Here is a 20,208-nt window from a genome sequence, read left to right as displayed (position 1 = left end):
AAATACCAAAGCATCCATTCCCATCAACCAAACCTTGCTCAGTCAAATGTTTAGTTCCTAATGCAAAACCATTTCCAGTGTAGCCAGGGGGGCATTTGCACGAGAAACAACCAACTTCATTATGACACGATGCCGATACATCAGAATCATTGCTGTAACATCCATCCAGCAGCAGCTTCTCACATTCGTTTATGTCTAAAGCAAAAAAAATATTTAAAACATTTTTGAACTTTTCACAAATCAATATAAAAAAAAAAACAAAATGTTGCAATAAGCAACCAAGTAAAAAAATCAACGGAAATGGAAACATGGTCAAAAATTTTGAGCATTTTGAGCTTATCTTAGTTTTTTTAGATACATTCAATAAAATCGGAAGCATTACACTTATTAACTTTTTCTCCTCTCTGATCAAGAAAAACTGGTAGCAGAATAAGAAAAATGGTTGAGCATGGTAGTAAATCAGGGTTGCTCATTAACATTTTAGGCAACTATACAATCATGCTGAATTTGAATTACTTTTGTAAAATAAAAATACAGGATATGAATTGTATTTAGTATTGTGATGAAAATTGATTTAACTGGAAAAAAAACCTCTCATTCATGCAAGCACATCTGTGTACATTCCTATTGGAATATGAAATCTCTTTAAAATAAAACATTTTGTTTTCATATCATGACTATTAAGTAACATTTGAATTATATAAACTAACATTTAACAAGATTTATCTTTTGGCTGAAACTTTTCTAAACACGTTACTAAACTAAATAAAGAAACAAACATGTTCTATTTAAAATTAAAAAAAAAATTATTTTTTACCCTCGCAAATGTAACTATTTTCAATTTCACTCCCTACATAGCCTGGATTGCAATTGCATTTGAATGATCCATAAAGCTCAATACAGTTTCCGTGTTCCAGATCACAATTTGATGCTCCAGTTTTGCATTCTTCAATATCTGTAATATAGATTAGTTTATATATAAGTCATGATGAATTGATTATTGTTAGAAAATGTTACATAATTACTAAAATACCATAACCACTATGAGAATGAGAGTAACACCATCAAAGGAACAACAACATAAAAAACAAAAATCTATTTATCTATTTAAAAGATTCAGATTTGGACAACAAAACAGATGGGAGCATAACAATACATACCAACACAGATGTAACTGCCATTTGCAAACTTTTTCAGTTCAAGGCCACTCTCACAATCACAATAGTAACTTCCTTCCGAATTTTGGCAAGTAGAGTTTGGTTGTAAACAAGGATTCCTTACACACTCATCAATGTCTATCAAATAAGTGCTTAAGCTAATTTTTACTTTTAAAGGAATATTGTGATTTATAGTTGTGATTTATAAATCACATCTGAAAACAAAAACTCAAACTACAAAACACAATAAAATCAACAGAAACAGAAAAGAATGCAACACAGAAATAACACTTCCCAACTCCAAAACACTTTCCTATTAATTTTAATTCATGCTTTTACCTTTACATAGATCTCCAGGTAACTCCTTCCCACCAGTACTGGTGTTGAACCCACTTTTACAAGTGCAATTGTATCCTCCAACAAAGTTGTTACACTGGGCATTTTTTGAGCATGTGTCTGGTGAATCACATTCATTTATGTCTAAATAATATCAAAGATTAAATGGCCAACTTTTTAAAACTTTGAAAAAGTTTTTTAGAAAGTAAGAAAAATAAGAAAATGGCAAAACACACCTCGACAAATGTAAAAGTCTTCTTCTCGAGGATCTAGATAGCCATCAGGACAGACACATTTAAAATTACCATTATTGAGGTTTATGCATGTGTTAAAAGCACGCTCTACAGGTATATCACGATCACAGGGGTTGGCAAAAACAGTGACACCATTAGGAACACATGGATCTACAAGAAACCATTTTACACAATTGCAAATAAATGTAAAAAACAAATAGCGATTGCGACTACGAAAAACTTGATACAGTATATTATAGTAATATAAACTGTATAGTATAGTAATAGCATCAATTTGGTGCAAAAAACAAATTATATATTGTTCTGTATATTTTTAAAGAGTGATTACTAAAGCTATATATGCCTCATTTATAAAAAAGACTGTTTTTGTTTATTTTTTCTAATATAATTGCCAGATTCATTGTAATCCTCTTTAATATCTTTCTACAGAAAACCAAAGAAATTGAGAATATTAAACTTCAATTAAAAATGATAACATAATGAATTTCCTTTATAAATGGTGCTTTTTATTGCAAGGAAGAAAAAGTTCACATCAAAAGCTACCTTTCATAGTACTTTAAAGCACAAGCAGAGAAAAACTGAAAAAGTTAACTAACAACTTTGGAAATAACAAAGATAAATGAAAAGGTTGAAGCTTCATTATCAACAACTGCTAATTCAGCACAACGCTTCAACAAATATAACAACAAACAAAATATAACATTTTTACAACAAATATATGTAATACCAAAACTACAACTACTTTTAGTAAAATGCCTTGAAACATTTATAGAACAACTAATAATAAAAATAATAATAATAAAAATATAAATAATAAAAAAAAAAAAAAATAATAATAATAACAACAACAACAACAATAATATTAATATTAATAAAAATGATAAAAATAATAATAATAATAAAAATAATAACAACAACAACATCAACAACAACAACAACAAAAACAACAACAACAATAATGACAATACTACTTAACAGGAATATTATTTAAAGAAATAGTTAAAGGGAGCCTTAGCTCTCAATTAAAAGTGTATTGCATAGTATTGCATACTTAAACTACTTAAAGTATTTTAAAACATACCTTCACATTTTTGAGTAACAGGATTACGGTTAACATTATTTGCACAAACGCAGATATACGATCCGACAGTGTTAGAACAAATCTCCTGATTTGGGCATAATGCTGCATTACTCTTCAGTTTGCACTCATTTATGTCTAATGCAAATTACAACTAAACATGTAATTTACCTTATCTACATATACATTAAACAAAATAAAAGAGTAGCTAAAAAACACTTTTATGTCTTTTGCAATTTCCGAACATCAAAGGCATCTTTTTTAACAAAACATGAATGCGCTTTCTCAATAAGAACTTACCTTGGCACTTTCTCTTTTTGTTGCTTACACTATAATCGCCAACAAAACCATTATTACAAATACACTCATAAGACCCAGGAGTGTTCACACATTCTGCATTTTCACCACAAATAGAAAGGTCTTCGCATTCATTTATATCTAAGTGTTATAAAAATGGAGATTTAAATTATTGTAGTGTAATCCATTCACAATAAAAGAAGAAAATGACTCCATCCCTATAAAAATCATATTCAAGATGATTCAAAAGTATGCATATGTTAAAAACTCAAAACACTTTTATCCAAGATTATAATTTAAAATTAACAATTGAACTTCCCAAAACTTATTAAAACAAAGAATAAACAACAAATATCAAGGTTACAATAAGTAAAACTAACTTAATGTATAGTAATACATAAAAACTAAATATTAACAAACCATTCTAAATAGATAGGATCAAAAGTCTTGTCAAGAGAATTAATACAGGTCATGTAGTAAAAAAACATGTTTTGTGAAGGAGAGAAAGTCTTTGTAAGATTTACTTTAAGCAAAACAATGTTATTTAAAACCAAAAAAAACATTATGGAGAAAACTAGAGCATCTCCATATTTATTGTGGTGTTTACTTATGTAAGATATGTAGAACATCTCTTAAAAACTCTAAAGCAAGTAATTGAGTAAAAACTGAATTTGTCCTAACAATATAGTCATTATTAAGTTACAAACTTTTAAAAACAAAAAAAACACTCTAAATACCAATAATGAATAAAGCCTAAGTTTTATGGATGAATGAACAAAAGTTTGGGTTGAAGTTTGCATTCTTACTCTGCTTAGAAAAAAAATTTTAAAATTTCTAAACAAAAAATACCTTCGCATTGTCTTGGGAACAGTAATGCAGTGTAATTAATACCAGCAGCATTATCATTTTGTAACGTCCCTGGAAGTGCATAGTACCCATCTTTGCAAACACACTCATAGGTGCCCAAACCAGTAGTATTGCAATATGAGTTTTTAACATTTCCACAATTACTTGTTCCTGTGCACATGTCAGGATCTAAAAGTAAAAAAAGAAAAACTTTACACATCGAACTTGATGAAAAAATGTTCTGCTTTAACTTATACACCTAAACTGAGTCATTTAGTTTTCAATCTCTTTTGATGAAAGAAAAAATACAAGATAAGTTTAAACAATATTTTCAACTGCTGAGAACATTTTCTCACCTCTGCACAAACCGGTAGAATTATCATTGCTGCTGTCACAAAAACATGTATACAGTTGAGGATTTTGTGAATCTGGTTTGCAAACTGATTTGCCTGGACAAGGATTACTATCACAAGGATTTATTCCTGGAAAAAAGAAACTGAGGATAGACTTTTGCATTAAAAAATGTCAAATACACATGTGTAAACAGTAAAGATTTCATCAACTTACTTTCGCATGTATTATTAGCGCTACTTTTAAATCCAACATCACACCCACATTCAAATCCGCCAACTTTATTTAAGCAGACTTTTCCATAATTCGGCAAATTGGAGGAATTTACATAACATTGAAACACACCATAGCACGCAGAGTTTGGATTTGTAACATTCTCAGTCTTATTGCATCCACCTTTATCAACATCTGCACATTCATTTCGATCTTTAAAAAAAGAAAAATCAAATGTTTTAGCTAAGTTAATATATTTATGATAAAAGTCAGTAACCTGAACAAAAAAACTCTTTCAATGATATCAACATACCTTCGCATTTTTCATAATTTCTGTTAGAATAATCACCATTTATAGGCGGATTTGAGTATCCTTTATTGCAAAGACACTTATATTTGGGTGCAGTATAAAAGTTAGCCCCAACCCAAGCTTTCCTGCGTGTAGCATCATCGATTTCGATGCAACCACTACTATTTCCTCCACAAGATGCAGGACAGTATTTTATTGCTATCACAAAAATAAACACGCTTAAAGCACCTACATTGCTATTAATAGTAAAAGCTTAAATAAGTACAAATCTTCAGTTTGAGAATACAAGTAGAAGAATAAAAATATCAAACTTACCCTCACAAAAACCAGATTGAGCATTGAATAGAAATCCATTTGAACAAACTACGAAGCAATTGAAACAAATATTTAAAAAAAAACTTTTTTATTTCATTTTTATCACAGAGATGGCAATTAAAGATCTAATTCATAGTTCATAGTTAATCACTCACTAAAATTGGGACAGAAAGATTGAACATAGATGGTTTGATCACATCATAATGCAGCTTTTAGAGGTCATCAGCAGATTAATACATTCGTTTGAGACAATATTACAAGTTTGAAATACTTTTACTTTAATCAAATTGTATTATTGAGCTTTTTACTCAATTTGTTTGCTGAACTTTTTTTGAATGTTAAAACATTGAATACTTTTCTTATTATATAATTTCAAGCATGTTTGATAATTGTATGCTTTAACAGATAATTTAGCAATAAGTATAACAACCAGGGCTGTGGAGTCGGTAAGCTGCTGTTCCGACTCCGACTCCTTGATTTTATGATGGACCGACTCCAACTTCGACTCCGACCCCTATATAAGTAACCAATTTGTAACAACAAATATACTGAAGTAAAATGTCAATATTGGCTATTTCATCACTATGATACAAATAATCCAACCACTTAGTGCTTTAAACAATATTTATTAGAAAACAATTTCTGAACAAACAATTTTTCTGAACTCTTGTTATGCAATAAACTCTTATGCAGTCGCTAATAACATTATGAATTTGTCAAAATCATGTTTGAAATATTGTCAGTTGGACAATATTTCAAATATAAAAGAACTTGTTCTTCTTTAAGTTCATATTCTTTAAGAATCTTTTCTACTAAGACCTGGAGAAATTCGCTGGTGTGATTAGCTTTGGTGTCTTTTACTGCCAATGTCTTGGTAACTGCTTCAGTTTTTTCAAAAAAGAATTAAACATTGATTGCAAAATAGTTCACTCTGTTAAGAAACACAAAGCGTCCCTTGAGAGATTCATTAAGTTCTTATTTTTGTTTAACAGCTTCTTCAATCACTAATTTTCTAATACTCTCTCTCTCCGGAGAAACGAAGTTAATTGAATATTTACAGTCTTTCTGTTTGTGGAGCAACTCTTTGGTGCTTGGTGGTGGCACGCCTAGCTTTCTGCTAAAAATATGCAGCACAGTGCCAGACAATTTAAGTCGGGAGTTGGGGGATCATGAAGTTATATAGTTTAAGGGAAGGTAGAGGAGAGCGCAAAGGAGATGATTTATGATTCTCAGTGATAAGCAGTATATTACCCAATTGCTTATCACTGTTTTAAAGACCTAAAAATAACAAGTCAAACTCCTTGTCCTCCAGTTGTTACAAGCTACAATTCCCATTGTGTCTGGATTTCCTACAGTATTCAGAGCATCCTGGGACTTGTAGTTTTGTAACAACTGGAGGGCTAGAGTTTTATACTTGTGCTTTAGACTGACAAAACATAAAATATTTTAATGAATAACATCTATAAAATCTTTATGAAAATGATGGAACTTTGAAAGATTTTTTTTAAACTGGAGTCGGTACAATTTTTCCGACTCCGACTCCAGCCAAAATGAGCTCCGACTCTGACTCCACGACTCCGACTCCACAGCCCTGATAACAACAAAAATTTTGTATGAAATTAGATTAGTACATGTATTTGTTTTTACCTTTAATCAAACCTTAAAAGTAAATCTAATAAAAACTGGAACCACATGTAACAATCAACTATTTTTTGAATAGAATTTAAAATAAACATAAATGGGTCATTTGAAGAATAAAACAAATAACTGCAAACATTATAAGGATCTATAACTTTTTGACAAGTTATTATAACTTTATAGCTATGTTTTGATTAGCTAATTATAAACTATGCTGGGTACTTACATATGGATAAAACTTAAACTAAATGAAGTTAGATTAGTAGATGTATATTCAAGCCTACTCAACAAATAAACTAAGTTTAGTTGTATATTTGGATTATGCAATTGTAAATGTATAAGTGTATTAGTTTAACATAAATGCTGTATTAAAGCTAACAAACTATGTTCAATAGTTTTCCACTACAGTAATCATGTGCACATTAAACAAAATAATATGTATACACCTGTATTCTGATATTATCATAATCTGCTATAGTATATACTTTTTTATGGCTTTGTTATAGCATAAAGTAATACATTCCTTTTTGAAAGTTGAAGCATTTTGAAGTCAAATAAAAAACTACAAATTGTCAAAGTTGATTTTTATCTTCCTATTGCAGAATCCTAAGAAATAAAAACCCTCTCCAAAAATAATAATTCTAAGCTCTACTATTTTTTTATCTTTTCAAAAAAACTTTACAGCATACATTAATGGTTGAATGAATTGATGCTTGAAATTATTTTAGCAAATCAAAGAAAATCACTGAGATTACTGACACATTGTCGAATGCATAGTAAAGCATATCATTAATTATCATTAACTATCATTAATTAGAAAAACAATATCAAATAAGATTATTAATTTTATTGCTAATGTATAGAAAACCATATCTGCTTGCATTAACATCCAGCAATATTGTATCAGGAGTTGCTGGAATATGGTTACTGAAATATGGCTACTAAATAAAAGGTTCTTTTTTGATGAATAGTATCTTAGATCATTTACAATTGATTAACCTATATGTTCAAACCCTTTAATGACTACCTTCTACAACAAAATACAGTGGCTCTGCAACTCATTTTTAATGACTTAATGTAGATTATGGATTATGTAGCATTACCATTTGCTTACTAACTTGTTTTGCCAGTTTCAATGCTTAATACTTATCTCATTTTAACTGATACTTTAAGAAATAAGATTATAAGAATAAGATTACTTTTTACAACAACTCTTTGTGGTGTAAAGGAATCGGTCATCAAATGACCTCTGACAACTTTTCTTGCTACAGTTGCTGTAATCTTCCTTATTTTTATCAATACTGATAAAATGAAAAAATCATCCAAGTGTAATGTCACCAACAAATGATAGGAACTTCCCTCTGTGTAATTTCAATTCAGCACATGTTACCTTGTTATATTGCTTCAGTACTTAGTTAAAACCTTTTGAGTTTTCAAACCTGCAACAGCTTCTGCAACTAACCCAATATATATAACTGATCACTATTTGATCACTATGGTTTCATCTGATAATTGCAGCTTAACACCGTTTCACATGTAATGCCAGTAAAAAATGCCAGAGAAAGATGAAAAACTGTATACTTTGCTCCTTGTTTTCTGTTAATAACATCATGAGGAATAATAAAGTTTGAGCATAGACAGACAGATTGTCCAAGAAACTCTTGAAACCTTGTACTGTACTGGCTACAAAATCCTACAAGTCGACTCATGTAAAACAACAGTGAGAAGAAAATCAAAATTGACAAAGATGAACTGGATGTTGCTTCCAATATGAAACATATTCACTTTTAATCCTTTTTATTGTTTGCAAATTATCAAGATAATTTTTCTAAATAACAAGTTTCAAGATCAAAGTTTTACTAAGTGTTTGAGTGACACCAAAGACTCTTTCAAAGTTTTTGAAATATTTTTGAAGCTGCTTTTAAACATTGCGTAATATTTTAGCACTTTGAAAAACTTTACTTGAAGTCTGTTCCTTATTGAGAAAAAAAAAAAAAAAAAAAACAAAACATAAAGTAGAGTTAAAAAAGACAATGCCTCATATTTAGTTTCTTTTTAATAGAGTAATTTTAACTTTTTATTCGATAAAAAATATTTTAGAAAAAGTATATTTAAAATTCCTATTTTCAGAGTAAGAAAATTGTCAAAATTATTACTGCTGCAACACAATGGAATCCTTATAACCATAATGACTCTAAGTGTAATAAAAAACACACAGAATACTTTCTAATATAAGTGATGATCCAGAGTGCAATGATGGAAGTCTGGCAGATTCTTTCCTACAAAAAAAGATTTTGATCAACTTGAAAAATGTCAAGATGTCATATTTTGGCTAATAGAAGTATCTCAGCCATTTTCTGCTGACAATTATTCAACTATCAACTGAAAAATCTTTAAATCCAATCCACAACTCAAAAGAAACTAGTACATAAAGGAGACTGAGTCATTTTTCAAATCATTGAAAAGTGAATTCGCCCCCTTAATGCAAAACTAACTGGCAAACATAAAACTGTACACAAGAGTACTTTCAAGTTTAAATTTTTTAGTTTAATATTCGATGTTATAAGTTTTAACAACTCTAAAATGATAACACATTGTCTTTTAAATGTATCAGTTAGGTTTGTTCTAATAGAATGTAGATAACTTAAATTTTAAAACTTTGGTGTACTTCAGCCATCTTGATAAACAAATGTTAGTTGAATTTGTTCTGCATTAAGGGGGAGAATAGCTTAACAAAACCTTTCCTGTGGAGAAATAGTGGATGCTTATCATTTGGAAATGTGCACAATCCTTTTTATCATGATGTTGGTATGGAGCGTGTCAGTCAAAAGTTTCAAAAAAATATACGAATCACTGATCATTAATCATGAAAAACACCACACATGGCTTGCCGAGCAAAACTAAATTATTTTAAAGCAGTCAAAGAACCATTTTGTAACTTGCTTGAAGTTTTGTAAACTTGTTGAAAGATTTAATTATTTATTAGGAGGTCAAGTTGAATTGGAAAAAATTTTAAAATTAATGGATAAAATATCAAACAATTATTTTTTTAAGGGTGAAATAAAATTCATTTTTCCAACTCAAACTGATCAGGTTATTGAAGAGAAGGAAGAAGACTCCATGATGGCATTGACACCCTCACATGACATTTTCAAACATCAGTCTCAACCAATTCTAGCCAAATCTCCAATTGAGACTGAAAAGGATGAGTACAAAGTAATGCCAAGCAACATTTTAAATTGGTGGAACTCTTTCAATTTTTTTTTTTCTCTGATTTTTGTTTTTAATATTATTTCATTTGAGTTTCAAGGTTTTTCATGAGTTTTTTAATATAAACTCCTCTTTTACTGGTATTAAAAATGGTATTTTTATTATTATAAATTTTATATATATTATTTTAATGCTCTTTTATATAACATACATCTTTTGCCAACTTTAGGTTTATCAAATTTTTTTGAATGTAAATTACCTTGATAGATGCAGATATCATCAATTCCGAAGCTTGAGTCATAACCACCTGTAGTCGTAATAGTAAACTAAAATTTAAAAAGGAAGAACAGTAAAATATCAAATTAGATCAAATATCACAGTTCCCTTTATTTTTTAATTTTGTGATTTGACCCAGGACTTTGACATAAATTACTGAATTGGGTAGGATGTGCTAATTTTCATTTGGTATGTCAGCAAAACTATTTTTTTTTTAGACAAATATTTGAAGTTTTCCTAATTATTTTAAAACTAGAATAATAACTCAAATATATCAATGCCACAGATGTTACTTGTCTCTTTTTTTGATCCATAGGATGGTTGAGTTGGGGTTTATTATATGTTAACTAAGTGTATTTTCTTTAAAGTTTATTTATTATTACAATAAAGATAAATATAATGCTATAATTAATATACAAGTAAATGTTAAACCATAAATATACATTCCCAGAATCTTTTGTCACATTTACATGGTTTTATCCATTTAAAATGGTCACAGATTATTTAAATATTCTGCATCAGAGCTGTTACTCTAGGAAACCTTGACTTTATTCCAAGATTCATTGAGAAAACTATATTAAACAGCTTGCTCTAAGTAGTAACCTAACCCATGTCTTCTTAACAAAAAAAATGGAGTTACATGTCTCAAAATAAAAACAACTTTTAACAAAACAGTGACTCCAAATTTTTCAACAAATATTCTTTAAGGCTCTTCAAACTTTTTAGTATGTTTAAAAATCAGGCTGCACTTTTTGTTTGAAAGATAACATAAACACAATGACTAAAAAACTTTGCTAATAATGTTAATGGCAATCCATTCATATACTTATCATGTTTTCTAAGGTTTTCCTTGAAACATTCTCATTAAAGACATTGTTCTGTACCTCTTTAGATATCTTCAGTATTGATGAAACTTAAGTTACTTCTTTTTCACCACCATATTTTGCTAACTGCTTATAAATATGATTAACCGCTCTGTCCATTAGGTAAAACTCTGGTAAAGACAGGTGGTCTTTCACTAACTGATTAATGGTCTCCCTTTGTGGTATTATAAGTATACTTTGTGGTATTATAATTGTGGCTTATAAGTAATCATACTTACGGTACTAACATTACCTTCTGTGCTCATTATCTGCTGACGCAAATGTAATAACATTTGATTAACCCTAACTAAGTGAAACTAACATTGTGTAGCTAAAACACAAGGAAATAATTCATACATTCCTTGAAAAAATATTAAGATGAACTACAAACGAGTGCTTCATTTCATCTAAACCAAGAGTATTCACTAATGTAAATAAATGTTAATGACTTTCATGGGTATTAGGTATCATAGCCAATAGAAAAGAAACTTTTACAAACTTTTACACTTTATCCTTTATCTTCAGCTCTGGGGCTCATTATAAGTATTTGTCGACCTTCCATCTTCTTGATAAGTTTTCTCACTTTCTAAAACTTTGCTCTTCTGAGAAAAGGTTCCCATCTGTGCACTTAACTATTACACCTCCTTTCTTAAGATCAAACTTTTTTGCCAGTTTATTATGGACAAATTGTAAAGTGCTCAGTCAACAACTAGAACTGCATTTTTTTTTATTTGCATCTCTGCAGGTTTCCTCTATAATTGCAGGCTTATTTAAAATAATTTAAAATAAAAATTATGATAGATTTAAATATTTAAAACAGAGAAATTAAAATCATATATGAACATGGTTTAAGCATATACACCTAAGTTATTTAGCTAAATGAATCAGTTTATAATTAGACCAAGTTAGTCATATTTGAAACTTTATCTGCCTTGGTTTGTACTTATGATGTCTACTGATATTTGTAATGGTTTTCCACATGAGCAAACTTAATTTTTTTTACCCATATTTTCAGTAATTTTGGAAAAAAATCTAGTTCTTAACTTCTTTAATTTTTTTTCCCTTTAATATGTTTTAAAGACAGGATGTGCACACTTTTTCATGTAGAGCACTAGACTTGTAGGCCTACTACTTTCTTGCTTGGAGTCTTCCACATAAGCTCAATGCACTGCAAATTTTGCACTGACAAACAGTAGAATTTCTAGTAAAGGCAATAACAGTCTGTTTAGTCCAGTCTGTTACAATATACAGAAATAACTTTTCTTCTGAAAATCTTTCTACATTTATCACACTGGCTTAGTGGGTTTCTGCAATCAAAATAAAAAATGAGTATTTTCTTGAGGATTTACATGTACAAAAATAAGAAAACATTTTTCTGTTTATTTCATTATCACAGTTTTTCTTTTTTTGAAATATAATAAATAATTCTATAACAATAACAAAAACAAAATACATAAAAAAAAAACAAACAACCTTTTTTGCTATAAACTTTAATCTAAATTTCATTTTCTTTATAAATAGATACTTATACAAGTATAACTACTAATAACAAAAACATTGAGAATAACACATCAAACTCACTAAACATGAAACCTCCTGCACAACATAATTACTTGCCAACAGACAGTTCACCAAATACTTTGTGTTTTTAAATTTAAAAGACAAGTAACATTTGTAGGGTTCTTAATTTGAATTTCAAAAAAAGTTTAAAAAACTTCAAGTGATTGTTGAAAAAGATTACTACTACTTTGTTAATATGCAAAACCTTAAATCTACATATCCTAACAAATCAAAATATGTCAGAAATATATGTCAGAGTCTCTGGTCAAATCACAAAACTCAAAAGTTGTTAGGGAGAACTGTGATGTTAATAGATTAACAATCTTTTATACATACAATATATAAAACTAGTTGTTTTTTTTATAAATAGTAGATCTTTAAATAGTAGATTTTATATGCAATTGATCAAAATAATTTTTATGGATTCTTATAAAACACTACTTCACTGTTTTATTTCTGTATTTAGAATGTTTCACAAAACCTCAAGTCACTAATCATTGACTATGCTAACCTATTGACTTTTTGACCTATGTTTCAGAATCTGAATTGAAGAAATAAATTAAGAAATACAAACTTTGTTAGATCTTTCGTTCCATTATAACTCAGGCCACTATTTTTATTACTCAAATGAATTAACTCAACTCCTTTAAAAAAAAGCTTATGACAGCTGTTTGCTCAGAAAAAAACAGGAAGAAAAGTTCAACTGTTTTAAAAAAATGAGTTGATTGTTTTAGAACTTGCAGCATGTTTTCAAAATTCAGACATTTGAGGTGTTTGATGTATTACTCAGTCCAAAAAAACTTTTAAAAAAATACCGAAAATCCAATAGCTGTATCATAAGGAGTAAATCTTGCATTAACTACTCCCCATTGATGTTCTACAGAAGTTGCATTTTGATTAGTAATTTTTACTGTGTCACCAGAGTATTTAATAGGAGACGAGTTTTGATCTGTCATTTGAATATCTAAATTACAAGAAAAATACTTGAGAAAGTAATTTTATTGAAGAAAAGCAATCAACCTGATTAACTAGTTTCAAATCCAACCATAGTAGGATATAAAATCAACAATGAAATCTCACCCATTGATCCAGCTGATTGACCAAAAGCAGAATATGCCATAGTCACATAATAATCAAAGTTTTTTATATCAGAATACATAAAAGGCACTTTATATTTGTAAAGACTACTATTTCCATACAAGAAACCATTGCCATTATCTAAAAAGAAAATCTTTTTTTAAAAAAAAAGATATCTTTAAGCAGTTATGACCATTTTTTGGAGAAACCATTGTCAATTAGTCAAAAATACAGTTTTTTTTCTCTCCTACTAATTCTATTTTTAAGTGCTTAAGTTAGCAAAAATATAGCTTCTATACATCCAAAAAAAAACATCTTTTAAACATAGAAGGACTTTTCTTCCCATCTTAGGTAAAACAACAAACTGTCTGTCTTTGAAAGTGGTTTTCATTTAATGTTTCAATACAAGCTTTGAATGAATCTTAAAATTATTGAAAAACAAAGTGAAACTTTATTTTCTTTAGAACTAAGGAAAGTGCACAACAAATATTGCAAAAAAAAAAAATGTTAATAATCTTAAAAACATATTTGAAACTATTATCTAAAGTTAAATAGGATTAAGCGATTTTTTTACAAGAAAATCCAAGACTTAAAAACAAATATTCATTTGAGCAAATACAAATTCAATGATGATTAACTGTCACTTCAAATTCAAACGGAGTCAAATTGTTTACTTTATGTTTTTAATTCAATCAAAAGCTTGATGGTAATAACTTACTTGAATTATATGATGTGTTGGGAAGTGTTCCAGGTACAGAGACATTTGTCCAAGTAAAGCCCGTGATTGTGGCGTATTTAGCGTCTAAGCAATAACTACTTTGATCATTGAAAGAACAAGCCACAATCCGATTATGTGTTTGGGGAACTACATAAAAAGAATATATAGATATATAAATGCAAATATTAATAATTTAACAACTATTATCACATAACCATCCAACTCTTAAATAAAAAGTGTTAAACTAAATTCCTAAAAGTAACTAGTTAAAAAGAACTTTTTTTTTTTTTTAATTTGGAGAAGATTCTTTTTTGTAAAGAGTTTTTGAAGATATTTTTGCTTCTCATTCACTTATATTTCATTTTCTATAATCTCATTAATTGAGGTATGTAAGTCATACATACATACATACATACATACATACATACATACATACATACATACATACATACATACATACATACATACATACATACATACATACATACATACATACATACATACAGATCAGTATCTAAACACAAAAGTTTATTGTGAAAAATAAAGTTTGGTACGTTATTTCCGAACAAAAAAAAAGTTTTTGAATAAAATTTTTATGATTATTCTGAAAGCAAATTTAATCAAGATTTCAAAGACAAAGTTTTAATAGTTAAAGAAATTTCATGAAAAAAGCAAATAGAGAGCTCAAACAACACTATAAAAGGCATCAAAAAAATTAATCAAATATTTTAAACCAACTATGATTAAATGGGAAAGTAATTTCTCTCTAATTAAATTTTGTGAGATTTTAGAATCAAATTGGGCATCAATTGGCTTTAATGACTTTTCCGAGTCAATTTTGCATTGAATCAACTAACATCTTTGTTGTATCTAGAGCAATTTGAGCCTAAACTTCTTGGATCAAGATCTTCTTCCTTTTTGATCCAAAATAGCCCACAGATGTCCAATTGGATTGAGATCTGGTCTATGAGCCGGCTATTCAAATAACTCAACTTGCCTCTTGATGAAAGATGTTTTTACTTTCTTTGACATGCTTGAGATCATTGTCTTGTTGTAAGTGTTAAAGTTTAGTATTCACTTATGATGGAGGAAATAAAAGTCAATAGGAAGATAGAATGTTTTCCCATTCTCAGTTTTTGAGTTGAGAGCAGAAGATTTTTATTGAGAATGTTGAAATAAATCTCAGAGTCCATGAAAAACAAATCATGGAACAGCAGTTAATGATTCAGAAAGAAGCAGAACAAGCCTCATTGAGAAAACTTCAAAGCGAAGAAGAATGGTATCTAAATAAACTAAAAGTGAAAGAAACATTGCGTAAATCTCTTGGAAACGAAAACGAAGCTACTCAGCAATCCGTCAAGCTTCAAAAGTATACCATTACAAAATTTAATGGCGACTATAAAGACTGGTTACGATTTTGGAATCAATTCACGGCAGAAGTCGACAACTCAAACATATCAAACATCAACAAATTCAACTTCTTACTGAAACTTCCTTAATAAAAAATAAAAGCATATAGGTTTTTTAGTGTTCATTTGTCAAAGAAACTTAATGTTAAATTTTTCAATGCTTTTGCACAATGAAGTAATTCCTCCATGACTTTAATTTCATATTCAGCACAAATACTTGACCGTTAAATTGAATCCGATGGGAAGTGAGCTAGCGATTAGCTAGCTTTACAGCGATTTTTCTTTTCTTATTTTATTTTTTCGTTACGTCTTTAACATCTTCAAAAATTTGATTTTTGGTGTTGGATCTATTATAATTATGAAAATAATTGAACTTTAAACATGTCGATTTTGTAACGATATGTCGCTAGCTACATATCGCAGTTTTTAAGAAAGCGATTTTATTACGAAAAGACGCAAGCTACATATTGCATTTGTGTAGCTGGTTACCAGATAGCAATAAATATATATCTAGTCGAATGCTACATATCGCAGCTTTTTAGCTATCGATTTAGAATAGAATTCTCTACTGTCAAAAACCGCCCCTCCCCCTAACACTATGTAACGGAAGTGGAAATACATACCTCCACTGCGTAGAACAATAGGGTATGTGGTCATGAATGTTTTTTGATGAAATTTGGCAGGGACATAGAAAATAGATCTATACAGTTGCCTGTAAAATTTTAAATATGTACCAACATGCCTTCAATATTATTGCACCTCCGGAACAGAAACAAAATTTTAAAACCGAATGAAAATCACTGGTAACTGTAAAAAAACAACAGAATTTATAACAAAAAGTAACAGTAACAGTAGCAGAAACAGTTTTATAAAGTTAACAGTCACAGTAACGCTAAAAGAGATGGAAATACGGTATGTGGTCATGAATATTTTTTAATGAAATTTGGCAGGCACCTAGAAAATAGATCTATACAGTTGACTGGAAAATTTCAAATATGTACCAACATGCCTTCAATATCAATGCAGTGCCAGAACAGGAACACAATTTTAAATAGCAATAAAAAAAACTGAAAAACTTATTACACGTAAAAAAAAAAAACATAATTTATTCAACATAAAACATTCTACTTTTTTAATAAAGTCTAAGCTGATATAAAATTCTAAAAAAAAAAGACAAATAAATACATCATTACCACACCGACTTCGAGCACGCTGTGAAAAAAAAGGTCACAGTTTTTGTCTTTAAAATCGGTGCTGTAAAAACCCAGATACCCACGTACCTAGACAATTGTTGATTTTTTTAAAATTCTTAAAATTTAACAAAGATAACATGTTTTAATTTTGTTAGAGATACCAACAATATATATCGATTATTATATCAACAATTTTGGTATATCAAAAATTTTTGTGAATATAGCAGTTACTTCGTAGACTACATTAAGTTAACTTTGGCGTTTTTTGACACTTCTGATACATTTATTGAACCATTTGAGTTCTTAGCCGGTGAAAATGTCAAGGCAATATTAGCGAAAGCGTGGTTCAAGAGCATATGCAACTTCATACAGTCAAGAAACTTTGTCCAATTCTATGAAAGAATGTTTAACTGGAAGAATGAGCGTGAGAAAGGCTAGTTGACAGTTCGGAATATACATTTCCCATTTGCTTCAACCGCTGTACGTTGCTGTTTTCCGTCCGCTAAAGATAGAAACGCGCATCAAAGAATCAATACCAAAAAACCAGTTCCCCGGTCTTCTTGCTCTACTGCAATGTCAATTGAAAAAGGATAACTTGAGATCTGACTTCAAGGCTAGTGGAATATTTCCCTTCGCTAAAGAAATGGTCATAAAGCGTTTACTACAGGCTAACAAAGACATTGGAGGAGGTACCGGTAGTACTGTTAAGGAAGTATTCAATAAAGCTATAGCAGGTCTATTAGTGAAACATAGTGGACAGGATGGGAAAACAAATCGCACCAGAGGAAAAAAGATCACACCTGGCAAAGCGATAACACCTCAAGGTCTGGTGATTAACACAACTCCTACCACATCAAAGAATAACAATAACACCAAGAATAACAAGAAAAGGGCAAGAGTTGAACAAGTGTCATCATCCTCAGATGACGATAATGACCTACTAGAAAATGACTTTTAATGACTTTTGCACAATAACAGAGAGCTAATTGCAAAATTTTTTGTCCATTTAAATGTTTTTTTCATGTTTTTCTAAGTGTTTAATGACTGGTTATTTTTTAAAATTCCAAAAAGTGACAAATTTTACCCCATAGCAGGGGTATTATTGAACAAACATGATAAAAACCTAGGGTAACATTGGTCACTTTTCGACGTTTAAAAATAAGTATTTGTAATAAAAAAATTCAAAAAATAAATATAGAGGCCTTTAGCCAAGATCTATAATGTTATTACCACAAGAGAAAACTGTAAAAAAATAATAAGATTCAGAGATGTTTAAGAAAAACTGCCAAAACTAACCAGTTACCCAGGCTGACGATACTCTTTTATTTGCGCAACCCTCAAATCCACAACAGAATATGCTTTGAAATTTTGATTAAGGCATTGGGAGGCATTCTTTTTTTATTTTTGAGCAAAAGCTCTCAAAGAAAGTTTCAATTATTTTTTCCAAACTTTTTTCCCCGCAATTTTCTAATTCTACAAAGTTATACATTTTTCATGACATTTTTTTTTTCATTTGACCTCCTCATAGTATCAAAGCTTTTAAACTCCTATATAAGTTATATTTCATGAAAAAATAGAACATAGATACTCCTAAAAGAATTATAATAATATATACAAAATCAAATATTTTTAATTTCTCATATTATAGTTCAGAAATATTAACATTTCACCATGAGCTCCTGTTAAGCTATTTCTCTTTGCAGTATATACATTTCCACCAATACTAAAAAGTCTTTCACTCTCCACAGAAGACGGTGGGCAGCTTAAATACTTTAAAGCAAGCTTTGCTAATAGTGGCATTTTGGTTTTCTGTGATTTCCACAACAACAAAAGATTGCTTTCTTTGTCAATAAGGTCTTCATTTGAATGGAGTTGAACTTTGTTTAATAAAGTTTCATTTGAAATTAAAGTTTGTGGTTGACTGATTTGTTTAGAATTAAACCCTACATGTTCTTCAAAGCAATTGCCAAAACCCATTTCTTCTATATCTTTGTATTCATTTAGTACCATACCATTATTTTCATATTCTGAGTCAATATTTTCAATGTCACAAGCTGCAGACCGATCATTTTCAGTAACTTTGATGTTTTTCATGTTTTCATGGGTTTTAATAAGTTGAATAGTTTTGTTCTCAATACTTGTTTTAGCAGATGAAAAGGTGTTTTCATTTTTGAACATTTTTAATTTGAATCTGGGATCAAGAAATGATGACAAGATGATGTTATAAATATCAGTATATTGTTTGAATCTATTATCCATTGAATTAGTTAAATTATACACTACCGTGCAAAAGTCTCCGCTCATTTGTAATATTTCAATAAAGTAACAAAAGTTTGCAAGAAAATTGCGTTTATTTTTAATTGTTTATTAAACAATGAATTAGACAGTAAATACAATACATTTTAGGATGATTTTAAATATATAAAATCAAGAAAATGTTAATATACTAAGTTGTAAATGTTAAATTTTGTTTTCATCAATGAGACCCCTTGGAGCGTATAACAGCAGCGCATAATCTTGGCATTCGGGCTAATAATTTATTCATGGTTTCCGCTGTTATCTCATTCCAAGCTTTTTGCAAACGTTCCCATAGCATTTGCTGATTAATAAAAGATGTTTCACCTGCTTCTCTGATCTTCCGATCCAGTTCATCCCACAACTTTTCGATGGGTGATAGATCTGGTGATTGAGGAGGCCAAGTCATAATTTTGCAAACTTTTCCCCTTTCTTTTAGTTTCAAATAATTTTTGCATAATCCAGATGCATGTTTTGGATCGTTGTCCTGCTGCATGATGAATCCTTTCCCAATTATACGAATACCAGATGGAATCGCGTGCTTAACCAAAATATTATGGTACATGTGTTTATCCATGGTAGATGTGATTTTAACTAAATCTCCAGTTAACCCATTGCCAAAACATCCCCAAAGCATAATATTACCACCTCCATGTTTTACAGTACTTTGTATACATTGAGGAAGCACTCTTTCATTAGGTAAACGCCTAACATGCACGCGACGTCGGGTACCAAAAAGTTCAAACCTACTCTCGTCTGTCCATAGAACTTTCTTCCAATCTTCTAATCCCCAATTTTTATGCATTTTTGCC

At 29.6% G+C, this 20,208-nt stretch overlaps 1 protein-coding gene across 1 annotated transcript in view; it reads right to left on the bottom strand.

Annotated features, from left to right (window-relative positions):
* LOC145194688 (uncharacterized) overlaps positions 1-20,208 on the bottom strand; it is a gene marked incomplete at its 5' end in the record, with an annotated part of 55,074 nt that overhangs the window by 1,767 nt on the left and 33,099 nt on the right. Inside the window, 16 exons of the mRNA XM_090070001.1 lie at positions 7-195; positions 818-955; positions 1,161-1,295; positions 1,497-1,637; positions 1,730-1,897; positions 2,829-2,963; positions 3,126-3,263; positions 3,972-4,157; positions 4,325-4,450; positions 4,536-4,745; positions 4,846-5,040; positions 5,158-5,205; positions 10,265-10,331; positions 13,520-13,668; positions 13,785-13,922; positions 14,500-14,646. Of these exons, the coding sequence (XP_089926127.1) occupies positions 7-195; positions 818-955; positions 1,161-1,295; positions 1,497-1,637; positions 1,730-1,897; positions 2,829-2,963; positions 3,126-3,263; positions 3,972-4,157; positions 4,325-4,450; positions 4,536-4,745; positions 4,846-5,040; positions 5,158-5,205; positions 10,265-10,331; positions 13,520-13,668; positions 13,785-13,922; positions 14,500-14,646 (2,310 nt within the window). The remainder of the gene's footprint in view (positions 1-6; positions 196-817; positions 956-1,160; positions 1,296-1,496; positions 1,638-1,729; positions 1,898-2,828; positions 2,964-3,125; positions 3,264-3,971; positions 4,158-4,324; positions 4,451-4,535; positions 4,746-4,845; positions 5,041-5,157; positions 5,206-10,264; positions 10,332-13,519; positions 13,669-13,784; positions 13,923-14,499; positions 14,647-20,208) is intronic.

This window comes from Hydra viridissima, unplaced genomic scaffold (genome assembly GCF_058129835.1).
Source record: "Hydra viridissima isolate aposymbiotic clone 2 unplaced genomic scaffold, HvirCarnegie_v1 scaffold_13, whole genome shotgun sequence".
Taxonomy (NCBI): Eukaryota; Metazoa; Cnidaria; class Hydrozoa; order Anthoathecata; family Hydridae; genus Hydra; species Hydra viridissima.
The sequence above is the reverse complement of the archived record's forward strand: the minus strand, read 5'-3'. Positions and strand labels throughout refer to the sequence as shown.